At 42.6% G+C, this 18,019-nt stretch overlaps 5 protein-coding genes across 5 annotated transcripts in view; 3 read left to right on the forward strand and 2 right to left on the reverse strand.

Moving 5' to 3' along the window:
- Nucleotides 1-4,693, forward strand: part of SARC_02918 (hypothetical protein) — a gene marked incomplete at its 3' end in the record, with an annotated part of 5,859 nt that extends 1,166 nt beyond the window's left edge. The window contains exons 2-4 of the mRNA XM_014303306.1: nucleotides 1,697-1,901; nucleotides 2,275-2,891; nucleotides 3,401-4,693. Coding sequence (XP_014158781.1) covers nucleotides 1,697-1,901; nucleotides 2,275-2,891; nucleotides 3,401-4,693 — 2,115 coding nt within the window. The remainder of the gene's footprint in view (nucleotides 1-1,696; nucleotides 1,902-2,274; nucleotides 2,892-3,400) is intronic.
- Nucleotides 4,694-6,592: 1,899 nt separating this feature from the next.
- Nucleotides 6,593-7,139, reverse strand: SARC_02919 (hypothetical protein; the record flags this gene model as incomplete). Its single annotated transcript, XM_014303307.1, has 2 exons — nucleotides 6,871-7,139; nucleotides 6,593-6,720 (listed from the first exon to the last, which is right to left on the reverse strand). Exons 1-2 carry the CDS (start codon nucleotides 7,010-7,012, stop codon nucleotides 6,593-6,595), a joined length of 270 nt encoding a protein of 89 aa, XP_014158782.1. The 5' UTR covers nucleotides 7,013-7,139.
- Nucleotides 7,140-7,426: 287 nt separating this feature from the next.
- SARC_02920 (hypothetical protein) lies at nucleotides 7,427-13,206 on the forward strand. Its single transcript, XM_014303308.1, has 8 exons — nucleotides 7,427-8,098; nucleotides 9,375-9,474; nucleotides 9,599-9,731; nucleotides 9,937-10,098; nucleotides 10,635-10,828; nucleotides 11,776-11,892; nucleotides 12,459-12,537; nucleotides 12,752-13,206. Exons 1-8 carry the CDS (start codon nucleotides 7,921-7,923, stop codon nucleotides 12,842-12,844), a joined length of 1,056 nt encoding a protein of 351 aa, XP_014158783.1. The 5' UTR covers nucleotides 7,427-7,920; the 3' UTR covers nucleotides 12,845-13,206.
- Nucleotides 13,207-13,671: 465 nt separating this feature from the next.
- Nucleotides 13,672-14,380, reverse strand: SARC_02921 (hypothetical protein). Its single transcript, XM_014303309.1, has one exon. The coding sequence runs from the start codon at nucleotides 14,261-14,263 to the stop codon at nucleotides 13,856-13,858; it is 408 nt and encodes a 135-aa protein (XP_014158784.1). The 5' UTR covers nucleotides 14,264-14,380; the 3' UTR covers nucleotides 13,672-13,855.
- Nucleotides 14,381-15,693: 1,313 nt separating this feature from the next.
- Nucleotides 15,694-16,577, forward strand: SARC_02922 (hypothetical protein). Its single transcript, XM_014303310.1, has one exon. The coding sequence runs from the start codon at nucleotides 15,852-15,854 to the stop codon at nucleotides 16,248-16,250; it is 399 nt and encodes a 132-aa protein (XP_014158785.1). The 5' UTR covers nucleotides 15,694-15,851; the 3' UTR covers nucleotides 16,251-16,577.
- Nucleotides 16,578-18,019: the final 1,442 nt, after the last annotated feature.

Genomic DNA, 18,019 nt, shown 5'->3' on the forward strand with positions numbered 1-18,019 from the left:
TATTATTATATATATATATATATATAGTATTGTATTATATAGTATATATATATATATATATATAGTATATATATATATATATATATATATATATATATGTGTGTGTGTGTGTGTGTTTGCGTATGTGTGTATGTGTATGTGTGTGTGTTGTGTATGTATGTATGTATGTATATGTATAAATATATGTGCTTTGTGGGCGCCCAACTAAATTTGTGTAAAGACAATCAAGTAGCTCAAGTGGGGGTCGGGCTCGAATCGAAAATTGATTCAGAGCTCAAAATGCCTTTACTTCGTTAGGAAATCGCCTACTCGCTGAGTGTATGATTATATTATGTTTGTATCAATCTATACCTTTCCCGCCAGCCTGTATATGTTTGCGCTGAGTAGGCATTTAGAGCTGTACAACAGCAACAAGATAATTGAAGTGGAGTTCCAATTCGGAATAAACTTGAGTTTAAATTGCATTTATATTTTTAAGGGCATTGCACTCTCACATGGTTTATTGTTGTATCTCGCATGTGCCAGTATCGTCATAGTTCACAATTAGCAGCGTACGCCCAGACGTTTAATTTCTAGTTATCTGTGCTTGTGTACTGTGTAGGTAACCAAGGGTATGCAATCGTGACCAGTTTATCGGCGTCGAGGTTCAGATTAATAGATCTGTACTGAAATCTCTGATGCTTGTTGATACTTATGTTGCCCGTATTTCGGTTGGTGAAATCACATGTATGGCTGTATTTTGCGTTCACCAAAGTCCAATAGCCACCGTGCCCAGACACAAAGAGATGCGTTTTTACATGCATGCACGCTCCTATGTTTATGTTATATTCTACTAAGCTATTCAGTTAATGAGATATCGTACACCTTATATCATCCGATTTAAGGTAAGCCCTTCATTTTCGGTCTGGCTGTTTGAATTGAACTATATATGTGTAGATATATGTATAGATATATCTGTAGATATATCTGTAGGTATATCTGTAGGTATATCTGTAGTAGCACGTCCTGTGGTGTATAGTTCCGAAGTGAATCTCTGCGCACAGAGAGATGCATCTCCCAATGTTACGGATGGTATAGGCAAACGTGTACCATTTTATCGCTAATAGAATTGCTACGTATGGTATAGGCACACGTACGTTACAGGCATACACGTGACACAGGCATATGTACAGTCGCAGTGACGCCAATATAGTTGCTACGTATGATACAAGCATACGTATGGTATAGGCAAACATTTTGCATAGGCATACTTATATTATAGGCATGCATGTAACACAGGCATATGACCATTCACAGTGAGTCACAGTGACGCAAATGGAATTGCTACGTAGGATATAGGCAAACACATTGCGCAGGCATACTTATGTTATAGGCATGCATGTAACACAGGCATATGCCCATTCACAGGGTGTCACAGGGACGCCAATAGAATTACTACGTATGATACAAGTATATGTATGATATAGGCAAATATATGGTGTATGCATACATATGACACAGGCAAATGCGCAGTCATAGTGGCGCTATTTGAATTGCTACATATGGTATAGGCATATACACAGTCATAGTGCCGCTATTCGAATTGCTACGTATGGTATAGGCATATACACAGTCATAGTGGCGCCCTTTGAATTCCTGCATATGGTGTAAGCAAATACACAGTCATAGTGACGCCTTTCGAATCCTCTTCACACAGGATAACGCCAAGCGCAAGCCACGTGGCGTGCTGACGTTTGATGAGTTCGGTGTGGCTATAGCCGCAGCCACCTGCGAAGTGCTTAGTATGCCTGGTCTACCCTGGGAAGTCATGCGACAGACACGAAACAAGTTCAACTTCAGGTCCATGTGTGTGGGTGCTGGGCTCCCCTCTGTTCCGTTCCGGGGCATCAACCAGATTGAAGGTGTGCGGGTATCCGTGGAGTTCAACTGATACAGATACACAGAGATATTCTTTTGGTTTGTATTCTTGTTGTTATGTGTGTTGGTATCACTCAGGGACGTGTAAGAGGTGTCACCGCTGGTTCTCCTGTCGCCGTATGACATGTGCTATTGCACGGTGCTTGGTTCCGGTTGGTTGCTGTTTGAAATACAGTCTCATATATTCTCACCCACAAACTGCATATAAGCGCTGGGAATAGACAGACCTGCTATTCGCCATCCAATCTACTATTTCGAGTTCCTGGTGTGACCCAGGATACATCCCCAAACCCTAACCTCTCCCTAAACCCTAAACCCTAAATTCTGTATCCCTCATGTATACCTACCCACGCACAGATGTCGCCTCCATCACCTCGTGCTCCTGCGGCGCAGCTCTGCGGCATAAGACCACCGCACGTCCAGTAGAGCGAGTCCACACACTGGACTGTGCGTACATGCAATTCCCAGTGGTATTCAAACCGTGCGAGGGGGGTGGATCGCAGTTTGTGCAGCTTGTGCACAGTGCAGAGGCTCTCACAGACGTTGTGGCGAATGCCCTTCGCCAGACACGGGAGAATCCGAGCCCACACCCGTCGTTGGAGTGGGTGATGACAGACCCAGCACGACCAGCCAGCCTAGTCCAGTCACCAGAGGCAACGGGAGAATGGCACACGCAGCTAAGGCAGACGGGAGATCAGGCAAGCATACAGACACCCACTGGCACACTGGCACACACACAAACACAAGCACAAACACAAACACGGACACAAACACGGACTCGGGATAAAGCACTAGGGCAGGGAAACATACAGACACAGGCACACACACAGCCAACACCGGCACCTTCACCAAAGTCGGACAAGCCTATGTTCATGGTGGAAGGGATGCTGGAGGGAGTCGAAGTGGACTGCGACGTTTTGGTGATGGATGGACAAGTCGTCTTCCTCTCTATATCGACCAATTACGCGCCACAGGTAAGTCCACTACCACCTTTAAAGACTTGTTGGGCTCCTGGATCAACCTAGTCAGCCCCGAAGTAATAGTATGTGGGCGACATGTTGTTGTCATGGCAACGTATGTTCGGATAGATGTGGTTGTATGTGCGTATGCAGAGAGCACTTGGTGTGGACTGTTCACACGCGTGCAGGGGGTACTTGTGGTGCCCGCGTTCTTCATGTTTGATCAAGGCCGTGGGTGTGTATTGTCTTGGCAGACGTCGAATGCTATGCTAAAACCGTCTCGCTATGCTGTATTCTTTCAAAGCAGTGTGTGCAAGTTGTCATGACAACATCATCAAAGCAAGTGTGCAAATTGTCATGATGTCATGAGAACATCGTCAAGGCAAGTGTGTGCAAGTTGCCATGACAACATCGTCAAAGCAAGTGTGTGCAAATTGTCATGACAACATCGTCAAAGCAAGTGTGTGCAAATGACCGTGACAGCAGCGAGTGCTCACTACTTCATCACTCCCTTGTCCCCTCAGACACCCGATTACTTCATGGAAATGGGCGGAATCTGTCCATCCGACCTCCCGCGGCAAGCCCAGCAGAGCATCGTTGGGGTGGTGCGAGAACTCTTCACCAGCCTGTCTGCCATACACGAAGCCACTACACCGCACACAGCCGAGGCCCACATGTCGGCTGGAGCCAACGAGTGCAGCTGCGACTGTGACTGTGAGTGCAACCAGTCCTGCACACTACCCGTGAGTGTGCGTGAGGGTGCAGCCGGTACCGAAATTACATCGCGTACCCGAGGTCTCAGAAGCCTGAACGGGTGCTTTCATGTGGAGTTGATGTACACCGCCGCTGGGCCGGTGCCCATTGAGATCAACTGTCGGTTGGGTGGGGCAGAGACGCATCTTATGGTACATACGGCATGGGGGGTGTCTCTATCGGAAGGGGCTGTGCTGCTGGCGTGTGGGTATGATGTGGGTATGCACCTGGACGGTCTACAGGTACACATGGCCGTTCTGGCCTGTGCTGAAAAGGACCCGCAGAGTGCGAGTGCGCGGTTGGGGGTAGGTAGACCGGCCCTGACCCCGCTCAACATGACGACCCTGCACACCGTGTCCTCGCTGAATCTGGTGCCGGTCCGGTCCGGAATACTTAGGAAACAGGACATCCCCCTTAGTGTGGTGAAGGATGCGGCCTATGTGGCCAGTGACCTGTACTTCACAGTTGGGGCTAAGGTGAGCGTACCACCAGACGGCTTTCAGTATCTGGGCTGGATGGTGGCACGGGAGAGTCCAACGCTGACCTCAGAGCAGAACCTCAAACGCTTACTGGACCTGTGCACCTTTGCAATGGAAATGGACGGTCCTTCCGCTCAGTCCAACGGGACAGGTACCGGGTCGTGCCTGAGCTTTGCACTGAGAGAAGGTACGCGATGTCTGCATCCGCTCCTGGACTATGAAGAGAAGGATGTACTTGAGGATAGGGTGAGTGACAGGGCCGAATCTGACCCGTCCCGATATGTGGCGCCGCAAGACACGGTCCATGCGACCCTGAATACGAGTAACAGGTCCCTGCCCGGGGTGCAGCAGGCGGTCCGGGACATTTCGCGTGTCCTGTCTTTGAAAGGTGCGGACACCCTGAAGGCTCGGCTTGCGGTCTGTACTTCGCTGGCTGACAGTAGGGAGTTGTTACGCGCGCGCGGCAGTGTATTTAGTGATCCGGTGGCGCTGAAGCTGAATGACTGCTACTGCATCCGTAGGTGTTGCCATGGCAACGTTATGTCCGAGACGACCGACAACCGCGCATACAACCAGCGTGTTTAAAGGGGGCCTAAACGTCGAGACAGGAGTCTTATTTCGAATGTGATCCAAGTTTGTACAAGTGTAATCGATGTAGTAGGTGTAGTTGATTCACCCATCATTGGGCTGTGTCATGGCTGTTGTCCTAGTCCATCTCCCTCGGTGGCTGTGCACTCATATTAGAGCGAAAGAGAGAGGGGGGTTGGAGGGGCCAGTGATGCTAGTGTATTTGTGTAAGCGTCAAGATGTGTATGCGTGTGCGCGGCATTGTATGTTTCTACATCTTGCTACTTGCTATCGGTGTTTTGATACTCAAACGTGACTATAATGTACTGTACACGCTTTAACAAATTAGTTTGAGCTTGGCTCGTCCAGCAGTAAGTCTCCATAGACAAGCCCGACCAGGGGTCCAATACATAAGTGGTTGAAACCGTTTAATCTCCAAGCCATCGAGCCACCCGCCTTAGCAACGGATCCAGCAATGTCAAGGCATTAAACTCTTGAACTAGCACGTACTTGCCTGTATGCTATCGTTGGTCTTTTTTTTTCACCATAGTTTCAGGCTAATACCACTGGATTATCCTTTCTCCTCTCTAAGCATTGCATGTGCGGTCTGTCTACCTGTGCATGGTGCCAAGCCCGAGTTTCGGAGATAATTGTACACTCCACTGACATTGGGTGTTTTAAACCTCAGTTGATTGGGCAGTCGGTTGACAATCGAAAGGCTTTCAGTTCGACTCGTTCTGAACGCCTATTTCTCTAAAGGAATTCATGGGAGCGGTCGGGTGGCTTCTGCATGTACACACGGAATGGCTGTCAAGGTTTAACTCTCACACTTGACAACCCCTTTGCACTGATAGAGAAGGCAGACATCTTTCGTTGGTGACCCGTTCAAAGCTAAATACCGCGATCTCTTTCGGACGAATCTACGTCATTATCATACAATGGATGTGGTACCCACGGTGTAACGTTCCGACGACCACTATTTGGAACACACTCTCGTCGGTTGACCTGCACATTTCCGGGGCAATTGGTTCAATATAAATGCGTGTGTAGGTATATGTAAACATCTTTATATTTATATACGTATATTATGAAGCCAGATGGTATCCGAACGAACTGGATGTCCTATTCCTACCACAACCGAATATTGTCAGCAGGACTCTTCCGCCTATTAAAATAGCTATGGTGCGAAACCCACTCTATGCATCACAGTATGGAACATGTGTGTGTGGATATGTGTATATATATATATAGATATATATAGATATATATATATATATTATATATATATATACATATATGTATATATATATATATATATACTATATAATAATATATATATATATTATTTATATATATATATTATATATATATATATATATATATATATATATATGTATGTATGTATGTATGTATGTATGTATGTATGAATGTATGTATGTATGTATTTATGTATGTATGTATGCATGTATGCATGTATGTATGTATGTATACATGTATGTATGTACGCTTAAGCTCGTCGAATATCTATCAAGTGATAATCTCAAAAAGAACATTTTAGCCCAACTATCTCAAAAGCATACACTCTAAAGTTTGCACATCCTATAATCCCCCTATCCATTACTCCGCTACAATTTTAACAGCAGGCTTACTAGTAGCACGTTCCCGTATGTTAGTTCAGTCAAAGGACAACCACATAGACCACTCTTGTTTATAGTCCATCGCAAACATATTGAAATACAAAATAGATTTTGCAACCAGAATTACACGTGTCGTATGATTATTCTCAAAGTTAGGAACAGCACACCTCAACTTATAGGTTGAAATGAGAGCTCCACTCCGATACATTTCACTTGTCCGAAACAATTCATATACAAATGCAAAATGCGGTCTGCATACAGTGATGCACTTATTTTCCCCCTATAACAACCAATGAGCTCTTGCATCAGGCAAAGGTGCCCTGAACACACGCACGAAGACTAAACTGTTATCTGTATCGTCAAAACCACTAATTAACCCCCCATCAATCTCTTCTTTATCTCCAATATCTATCCCACGCACGTAAAGGTACAAAATAAAGTACATAAATAGTACTCCGAAATACTTCCAACTGTGGTACACCTTGCGTGTACAAATATAATATAACGTTTGCAAACAGACATACATAAGTCTGATTGATTTAAGAGTGTGTAACATACCTTGTGATCTTGTGACAGGCAATGGAGCCTTAAACACATGCTCAGAGCCTATACTGGTATCGCTATCGCCTACATTGCTGACTATGTCTCCATCGAACTCTTCATCGTCGCTACTGTCCACATCTTTTAGTATGATACCCATAGTGTGCTGATAGTACTATCGTGTGTCTATTTTCATCTATTAATATAAGTGTTTATGATTGCGTTGGTGCATGTATGTGTGTACAACAGTCTATCTCCAGTTTAAGTATATCTAGGGCGGCCTAAGCTTGTATAGAAATAAATATTTTAACTTTATATACACGACACGGAAAACTTTAGTTGTATATATTATAAATCACTGTTCATACATTATCAGTCAGACATTGCAGTGACACTTTTGGCGCGCAGCTGTGGTCCAATAGAAACACGTGAATTCTCATACTTTTACGCGGGAAAAAAGTATTTTCCAAAAAGAATGTATACACACGAAAGGACACATAGCAATGACAGCAGGACAGCGACTAAAAGTATATAATCAAGTGAACGGCCAAGAGACCTAAAGGTTAAAGGTTAAAGCTTCTGCAGTGTAAATATAAGAGTATGTATTTATTTATCTACAATAGATAAGTATATAAAGGATATAAAGGTGTAGAGTATGTATACCAGACAGGCAGGTAGTGCGTATAGGTATAATAAGCACATGAGAATATAAAGGTGTAGCGTATGTATAAAACACAGACAGGTAGTACAAAGTTGACACATTCCAAGCGATCAGCTTTACTTGGGAAAAGTAATAACTAAGCAACACAATACCGTATCCTCGTACACTATATAGCACATGCATATGAATAATCATCTATATGGAAACTACTGTAGCTGTTCATGGTTGTTTATGAATACAGTACGATAATAATCATACACAGTATCGCACCTATATGAAACAAACTACAAGTATCTGTCGTATATATAGAAACATACAGTAACAAACACATATACGACTATGAAATCGAGCAGAAGATAGTTGGCTATATACACAGGTATAGCCTCTCAGTATCTATATAAACTATTATGGGAGTCATTTCATCGGATGCGGAATCTGAGGTTGAAGTGGTTGTCAAGACAACACGGCGAAGCCGGAATTCTGGACCTACTAAGTCAATGAAAGACATCTCAGACTCAGAGCTCGACGGAGAAAGTGTGGCCAGTGAAGCTGGTTACGAGGATCAAAGTGAGGACGAGTATAATGGTAAGATTGATAGATAGTATTCTGTTACTTGAATAGGGCCTGGTAGTTAGTGTACTATTAGATGGATAGATGTGCATATCAATAACAGATCACTATTCCAATGGTATGAGGTTGTATATATCTAAGTGTAGTAGAATACAATGTGATGAAGTGATTTATTTTATATATGCTATGATATCAGGAGATGTACATCCTTCTAAGTACAGATTAAGACGATAGTAGGAGCAATGTGTACTTATCTACGTACATTCTTACTGCTAATCTGTTAAGATATGTTCAGAGTTTCTCTTTCGCATAACCCCAAGTATACTTGAATTTTCACGCAAAGTCCCTGTTCTAGTTTTTATTCTGCGCCGATAGAAAGTCTCGTGCTACATACTAGAGGGGCATACCAATGCTATATGTTCAACAGATTGGTGTGAAGCCATTTCTATAAATATGTACAAAGAGTGTGTGTTCTGTGCGCTTAGAATCATCTGCAGGATACCTCATATGCCTCAATATGCGATGCAAGTCGTATGTATGTATTTAGTTGTGGGCGGAGATGAGTGTACGCATACTGGTATCTGATAGGTTGATTGTGATCCCTGCCTACAATAGCAGCCCCCTGTCTTGTGTGTTTATATGCCAGTATAGGTAATCACTTTCGCATATCCACCTGTTTTAATTTGCGTACACCGATATGAAGCTGTACACGATTTGTCTCATTGACAATCTACGGATGACTATGACGAGAATTGGTAAGTTTGTGATCTCTTTTCTGCTTTACGTCTGAGTGATAAACCCATTGTAGAAACCTTTTGCTGCTTCTGATGCGTGTTTGCCAATCACGTATATAGCAGGTATCAATATGTGTCTCTCTGTGATTATTAGATAGTATGTTGAACCTCCAATCTTATGATTCTTCGATAGTATGTTAAACCATCATCTTCAAGCTTGCGTAGTGCCATATGCACCATAGTAAATAACAAGGTAACGAGAAGTTGATTTGCTATGTGTTGTTGCGCTAGTAGGTATGGTATGACTATAGCTACATCGTGTTATATCACCACAACGCTTATGATAGCACACAACCTACTTAGCAAATCTAGGTTTAAAGGTGCCCTTCATACAATACTCAGTTGTATGCAGATACATTCCCTAATGATATATTTATTTAATTCACACACACATAGGGTACCTCCCCCCCCCCCCCCCACACGCACACACTTTCAGCCTGTGATGTGTCTGTGCTAGAGAGGGCCATTGTTAACTTCCAAATTCTCTTTTATTTCAGTTGACGATGATGACTCTGATTTCGAGGCGAAACCTAAGGTTAAAAAAGCTACCGCGAAGAAAGCCAGCAAAGCGAAAGCCGTCAAACACACTGAAGACAGGTATGTTCCACTCGCTGCCCAGATTCTAATCCAAACAGAATTGTACAAAACCTATTTATACTCGATTTGTTGTTTTTATCTCGAAATGCAAGTCTAAATTGGACATTCTATGTTTGATTGGCAGCATGATAACAGTCTTGGATGACGATTCTGATCTAGACGATACCGGTTTTGTCCCGGTATTGCCACCCAAGAGGATAACACCGAAGAAGAGCGCATCGAGCATTGACTTGGATATGGATGAGAATGATGACGACGTATGTGTTGTGCTGTCACTAGTTTGACCCCTGTTTTTGTTTGGGTGGGTAGGTATGGGATACATGCTACACACTTGTATGCACACATTTGACGTTATGTCGAGACACACAAACATGCGCAGGCATGGCTGTATAACTGAAACAATTTCATTATCTGTGTATAAAGCTCAGACTGGCGTATTTCGCGCTAACCCCACCAACTTAGGAATCAAAGACGGGAACTATCAAACCTGATGGGACGGCCGATGCAGAACCCAAGAAACCCAAGGGTAGACCGAAGGCGAACACGCGCATGCTGGCCACCATGCCCGTCAAGATGTCAGCCAAGCTAATCCCAGCAGTAATTTTCGAGCCCTCGGATGAAGTGGTATGTGTGGGGCGCTTACGTGCTTCTACTATGTAACCATTCTCATTCTTTTTTTCGTGTTTTTGTGTCGATAGGCGTGTATATCGAATTTAGCGTAGTATCATGAGCATACGTGTTGATGCAAGATTACATCTAAATGCATCATATATCCATTATCATGTGTGTATATACCTCCTCAACTCGTCTCAGCGTTCGCCGAGAGCTCTGTCAGATTGTGTACAAGTGCATATGTGCGTTTAACCAACGCTCAAACAATATCAGCGTGGGTCATGAGTCTAGTCACTCAGTGCAAATGCAGACGTGTTATTCTTAGGTTATCTGAAAGAATCTTTCAGCGCAATTCAGGGCTTATAGTGTAGATAATGAAACAGTACATGGCTGTGTCGCATCCTTTATTGCAATCTGGTTATAGATTTGGGATAGCTACAGCCGTGTGTGTCGTCATACTGCCTATCTTTTCTAGTACTATACCTATACGTACTATCTTCATACCTACCTACATGTTCCAAATACCTCCCGATATGTTCTATTTGTAGGACCTCGATGGAGATACGGGCGCGGTCGGGCGGTTTTTTGCACCATCGGCAGAAGACAACATGTTCAGACTTGACTTGAAAGGTTATACTTTCCAGGGACTACCAAGACCTTGCGCCACATTCATGGTTATGAAAGTTAGCAACGGCGAGGCCAAGGTGGAATCCCTTATCGACACTTATCTGGATCTGGAATGGTATGTCAATTTTTGTTTCCTTCCCTTAGAGTTGGGATGTAGGGTTTCGATGTGTGTGACTGGGGATGAAGTTGGGAAAAGAGCTGCCAAAACCATGTGCCACATTCAGGGCCATGTGAGTTAGCAACGGAGAAGCCAATATCAGGTCACGTAACGATACCTACTTTGATTTAGACTGGTATGCCTTTCTAATTCGCAATTGTTCCGCGCTTTCGGACTAAAAATGAGTGAATCAATATGCATTTATATTGATCTACACATGTCTGCTTTTTACAATATTTCGTGGCGTGTGACATGGTAAGCAAAACACGCAATGGCGAGCTCCTGCTGGGCACATTTCGCTCCATTATTCTTCCTTCTATACATGCATGCGGTAGGGGTAGTATTTAGGAAACCGCTTGTCTGTTTAAAATAGTATATCAAACGTACCCTGACTTTACCATCCACACACGTGCATACAGTATCGACAGTATTTATAATACCACAGAAGTATTAGCCAGTTTCGTTGTGTTTGCACTACAAACCACTCCCCTTCTCTACTCGAACACGTTCATACCGTACCAACAAAGTGTACAATAGCGCAGAAGTTTTGAACGATGATTTAAGTTAATACCAAAGTATATACCAAATCGATTGCTCAAATACACACGTGCACCGTATCGGCGGTGTGTATAATACCATAGACGTGTGGAGTGCTATCATAGCGTAACACCGGGATTAAACACTAAATCAGAACTTTGTATAGACGTGTGTAGTTCCGAAAGTGTGCGATGCCACGGTAGTGGAGATTAGCACTGCGAGTATTGCAGTGTTGCACCAAGAATCAATACCAAATCAATTATACATATGCATGTCTGCAGTAGAATGCCGCTGAGGTATTGAACGGTAGCATGGGTGTTGCACCAACCATTAAACACTAAATCAAACCTTTGTATGCACACGTACAGTATCGACAGTGTGTACAATGCCACAGAGGTGTTAAACGGTAACATAGATGATGATGAGGGCGATGATATGGACGATGAGATCGCGTCCGATTATGAAATGAACGGCAACGGTAAAAGGTAGGTACTTGCGAGCACCGCCAGATCTGGTTTATGTAATGAGTTTGTTAAACTTTGATTACACGTGTTCTAGACAGGGGTTGTCCCCCACTTTGGTTGGCGGAAACGGACTGGTCAAATTGGATTCAAAATTGCAAAGACATTTTTTGACCTGTGATATTTTGAAGACCTGCGTATCGATAATAATGTCTGGTTGAATGTTGTTCAATAAACCGCATATTAACCTTTACAGTACAGTTCTGTCCACGTTCATGCCACGCGTCAGGAGGAATAATTTTCAAGTTCGTAGATACTTATGGTTAATTGTTTGTGCATAATTACTTATAAATAACTACCTATAGATAGTCACTTATAGATAATTACATGTACATAAATAGACGATTGCACATAGAGAATTCCTTATGGAGAGATAGATAGTTACTTATTGATAAATACTTTATAGTCGCGTGCATGTAATGAGCGCTTAAACTCAAATGAATTGCTTCCACAATTAAATAGACACCCATGACTCACACAGCTTATGCTGCAGTAAGCGCATACTCATATCTAATCATCCTCGCATATAGGCCGGGTGACGGCAAATCAAGCAAGAAGACATCCAAGAAAATCAAAGTGCTGGCCTCAGATGATGTGGCTCCGACGGTGGTATGTCAATTGATGTGCACATGCCAATTTTTATGGGCCTAGGGTACTCTTCTCATCCTTATTTATTTTTCGGCATCATGGGATACTTCTTCAGAGCGTGTACAATACTGTACATAACGTTTATGTTAAAAAGAATGCCTTGTTTTTCCAAGTTAGGGCCACTGATTGCTAATATCTTACCTCTAAATACATCACTGATGCTTTTTATTCACAGGGGAAAGCGGGCAAGGCCAAACCGAAAGCAAAACCGAAAGCAAAAGCAAAACCGAAAAAGGTTGTGAAAAAACCGACGGCACCCAAGAAGTGATCTCGAGAATGATTCCGTCACAAAAAAAAATTGTTTCTTTAAAGTTGTGTACAATTGGTATATTTCAAACTCACTAGACTATCACTGTCCAAAATGTGATAGGGCCAACACGCAGCTTTGTAGTTGTGTAAAGGGTGTATGATCACCCTGTAAAACTTCATCTTACACCATAAAGATGGCAGCATTGCTGATGCTGCCGTTGACATCCCTGTCACGTACGAGACCACAATGTGACAATATGTTGCAACATATCGGTTATAACGGGTGTATTCGTGGAAACACAATTTCACACTCATAGGCAGTAAATCGTCCTTTGGATTTTGTACTTCATCGATAGCTTGCAGTAGGTCAAAAACCCATGTTTCGGCAAGCTTGCTAGACAAATCTTTGAAAGTACTGAATGATTTGTGTTCTAGACAAGTCATAGACAACTTTTTTTTTTCTCGAAGATGACAATTTTAATTCTATCTTTTCTGAATCCGTATTTCACTCTCCTCCCCTATCCAATCATACATGTAGCCTATCGGGGTAGACGACAGTCCCTGTTCCCGTCTTACACGGTCATAAGCTGTCTTATGTTGCACCGAAGCAAACGTTGACGCTCGCTATCTAACTTATATACACATTTATGTATATGTATATGTACATGTATATGTACATGTATATGTATATGTGCATGTATATGTATATGTACATGTATATGTATATGTACATGTATATATCTCCTTATTTGTATGTACATTTATACGTATTTGTATGTGTATATGTATGTGTACATGTATATATATGTATATAAGTATATGTATATACATATATATATATATGTGTATATATATATAATATAGAATAAATGTGTGCGAGAGAATATGTACAACTCAAATGACAATATGCATAGATGTTCGTACATGTGCTCAGATATAAAATCGAATTATGCTCATGAGTTATATGCAAACTGTATATGCGCATGTAGGTTCTGAAACTACGAAATCCGAACTATTAGAAATTGGCACTTTACTTAAAGTAGTTGTGTAGCAACCCTGCGAGAAGTAAAATACACACATGCAGGTTCAACAACTGGTTTCCGGTGTAGTACATCTTGACCTGACTCTCTGCCAAGTGAGTGAGCATCAGTCCCCCCGTAACAAAAACTTGCACCTCATTTGTCACAGCAGAGAAATATCCCGTCGCATAAAGCGACATCAAGCCTCCGTAGAACACCCAAATGCCACAAATACGCCATACCAACGTCTTCGTGTCTGGCCTCGTAGATGTGCTTGGTGCGTCATCTCTTTTCTTGGCATCTGCCACAGCTCCTTTGCGACCAACCTTCATAAGTCTCTCCGGGGCAAACATAAGCATTGGGGAGAAGGCAAGGGTCACCAAGGCATGGTAGGCCAGCACAGCCGATAAGACGTGCATGCTTCGGAAAAATTATAATACTGCTAGTTGGAATTTGGTGCATAACCTTGCTGGAAACTATATGAAACAATTTACACGCAATAAATACATGTTCAATTTTTGTTGGAAGGAAAAACAATGAAACAAACGACAAAATATTTACATATTTTTATTTATAAATACATATACAGTAGTCAGTATCGGAATTTACGTACATATTTACATACACATTAGTCTTTCCAGTTATTTACAACTCCCCCGGGAGAGTGGGCCCCCAGTGAGTCCACTCCCCGCGGGCCCGCCCGCCCCCCTATCTCAATAGAGTTAGAGAGAGAGGCCCGGGCCCCTACTGGGCCTACTCCCCCCCACCAAGACAGAGAGAGAGAGACAAAGATGTGGCAGTCAGCACTCTGCAGTCTGCAGTTCTGCAGTTCTGCAGACAGCCAGACAGTCAGACACAGGCAGAGAGAGGCAGGGGGCGCCGGGGCGGGAATGGGAGAGAACGCGGTATCCGTGGTTTTTGCCTTTTTAAGCTCACCGGCAAAATATACTCTAAAAAGTTAGTTAATGACCATATCGAACCAATAGTATTCATTTATTTTAACAAAGACAGAAATCGTCAGAATCTCAGTCAATAGGAGAAGTAGCAAATTATCAGAGCGTCAAACTGACGGCTGTTCAGCAATCCGAGCTCAGTTCTCCGCTTTCACACAGAAACACACAGTCACATGTGACATGGACCTCTGGATTAGGGTCTCTGGCTCCGCTACATTTACGATTTCCGCTCGAGACTCTGCTAGTACCAAGTAATAGCGAGGCTATGAGACTTGAGAGTCACACAGTGATATTCTGACACACGTGTGTACATTCTTTTTTACGAATAAAAAAATCGGACTGTATTAAGGTCTCGTCTCGGTCTGACGTCTCAGACTCTCAGACTCTCCAGAGTCCAGAGTCCAGACTCTCAGTCTCACATCAGACAGTGAAAAGAGATCATAGGTGAGTCACTCTGAGTCTGAGACTTGAGACTTTGAACTTCTGAAGTCTGAAGTCTGAAGTCTGAGCCCTGATGAGGGGCTGATGAGTTGTTTATTTTATTTTGTATATAAATATCACTGTTAAGACTTCGTAAATAAATACAACTCATGATCAGTGCTCAGTCACTGCTCACACAGTTGATTCAGAACTGTTCAGTCATTGTATGTCCATAATTTTTTATTTTTAGAAAAATATTTGTTTGTATTTGTTTGAGTTTTTATCTTTTGGGTGGTTTTATTTATAAAATCGAATATTTACAAACAAATATTGTTTGTAAAATGTTTCAGGCAATTTTTACATAGCCTTCTCGTTTAATTGATTTTTAAGTTAAAAAAAGAGCTATTTTTTCCTCTCTCATGATGATATTCTGGTCACCTCTGGGGAGTGACTTGTACAATAACATAGTAAAGAGAGTGAGACGTTCGTAGGCCGAATGGTGATTCCAAACTTCCACCCCCTGTCAATATGTATAAATACGTATAAATAAAGCAAAGCGGACCACCAGTCGAGCACACATAACAATCATAAATATTTACACACGTTCATCTGAAAAATACGTATATCAAGAATCATGAATGTTCTAACTGGTGTACTGGCTTACCATTCCTTGGCGACCCTTGTTTTCTCTCCTATGCTCATATTCGCACCGGAGAAGCTCATGAAGGCAGGCCGCAAAGCAGAGGCCAAGAAAAATGATGCACCAACAAGCGTGTCTAAAAAACCAGACAAGACGGCTACTGTCATGCGTTTCTGTGGCATTTGGGTATTCTACGGAGGCTTATCGTCCCTTTACGCTACGGGATATTTCTCTCCTGTTCCGACCGAGCTTCAAGTGCTTGTTGCTGGAGGGCTGGCGTTTATTCACGCGTCGGAGGCTGTGATGAAGATGATGTACACTGACAGCCATATGTCAAATACACACATGGCTGTGCTGCTTACCGGAGCGGTGTTATACACCCGCAACATGTAAGGCACTGGTTCCAATGTAAGTGCCCTAAGTGCTCATCGGACAGCTTCTGCACATAATGTGCGAGTATATACCACGCAATATGCGAGGAGCTTCTTGCTATGCAGATAATAATATGTTTTTATGTATGGATGGATATATAAGCTGCGTATTTTGAGAGTTCACATGAGCACAGATGTACCAAACAAGGGCGACGGGGAATATTTATGGAGTGATATAATTAGTATGGGCCACGTGCGTACGAATCTATAAGTTCGAGAAAAATAAATAACTTGATATTTAGAATCAAATCTTGTCAAGATAGTGCTGTTAAAGCTTAAAACCTGACAACAAGGCACAAATCCAATGCATCAGCGGATATAGTTGTGTTGTTAAAAGGTGCACTATCACTACTGTTCTAATCTTTTGTCTTGCCCTCCAGATCCATTTCGTTTGGGATAATGATATCGGCATCGCCAAACAATGCTGTTGCTGGTCGCCAACCAGTTTGTATCTTTCTCCGTATTGTATTCCAGCACAAGCTCTATTGCAAACTTGGTGTTGCGTGACGACTATTATTGGCCTGAAGCTAAAACAACTCGAGCACTAATCTAGGGTAGGATATGAGCCGACACAACGTCCATAAGACTCCGACGCACATAGGTATTGTGTTTCCCATAACAACTTCGAGGATGTAGACTTCCTCCTTCCAATGCACGCCTATATCAAAGAAAGATGAATGATGGCTGGTCCAGCCACGATGCACTGGCCCTCTGTCATCTCTGGAAAAACATTAGGCCTAAGGGGTGTGCAATCACACCTCCTATTGGGGCTTCACGGGAAGACCTGAAGCCTGAAGGGCTGAAGGTGTGTTTACTGTTTCATTTGCGAACAAAACGATTGAACGACCCAATATTTATTTCTTATCCCAGCGGCAGCATCTAGAGGCATCTTTATACCCTAAAACCCTTGTCAAATTTTGAAGAAAAAAAATTCACAAAGGACCTCTCTAATAAGAGTCATGAAAATCAAATACCTATGTATTTACTCGTTTTTAAAGGGCACATACACGGCAGTGAAGTATTGCATTCTTCAGAATTGGACGTGCCAGCTTCCTTTCAAGAGCAAAGAAACATCTCTCGACTCAAATCCGTGCGGCCTCAGTCAGGTATGTCTCGTTTTGGTGGCGCTGTACGTGAGCAAATTGTATTATATTACGTCAGTATTTTAACGTACCATTGCGGGGGTTGCGCGGCAAGGTCTAAAACTTGCCTATCGACTCTTCGAAAGGAATCGTCGGATGTTCAATAAGGTAGACTCGTTCATACAAAATTAGGTGTAGTTGGTCCCAATCTGATCTTGATTCAATGTATACATTTCTTTCAGGCTGATGTTATGATAGTTTCGTTCTCCCAGTTGTATCATATTTTTGCTTGACCCGTGAATCAGTGAATCTTATGCATCGGTATATAATCATGATTTTCTGTAGTCAAGCCAGTAACCGCCAGACCACTGCACAAAGCATGCACTATTTCATGGTCCATATAGTTTTAGTATGTGCCCCATACCTTTAAGTGTATATAGCCTCCTAAATGGAACTTTAAGTGGCTATGGTATATTTTTACGGATATGTTGGGTTTGTATGACTCAAGGCTTCAAATTGGATTGGACTTACTATTGTTGGTTTTCAAGACTCGTATATCTGTACACAATGAGGTGGATCGATATCTTTGCAGCTCAGACAATCAAACATAAGTATGTGTATATCTATATCTATATCTATCTATATATAT

This window comes from Sphaeroforma arctica (genome assembly GCF_001186125.1).
Source record: "Sphaeroforma arctica JP610 unplaced genomic scaffold supercont1.138, whole genome shotgun sequence".
In the NCBI taxonomy this organism is placed as follows: domain Eukaryota; class Ichthyosporea; order Ichthyophonida; genus Sphaeroforma; species Sphaeroforma arctica.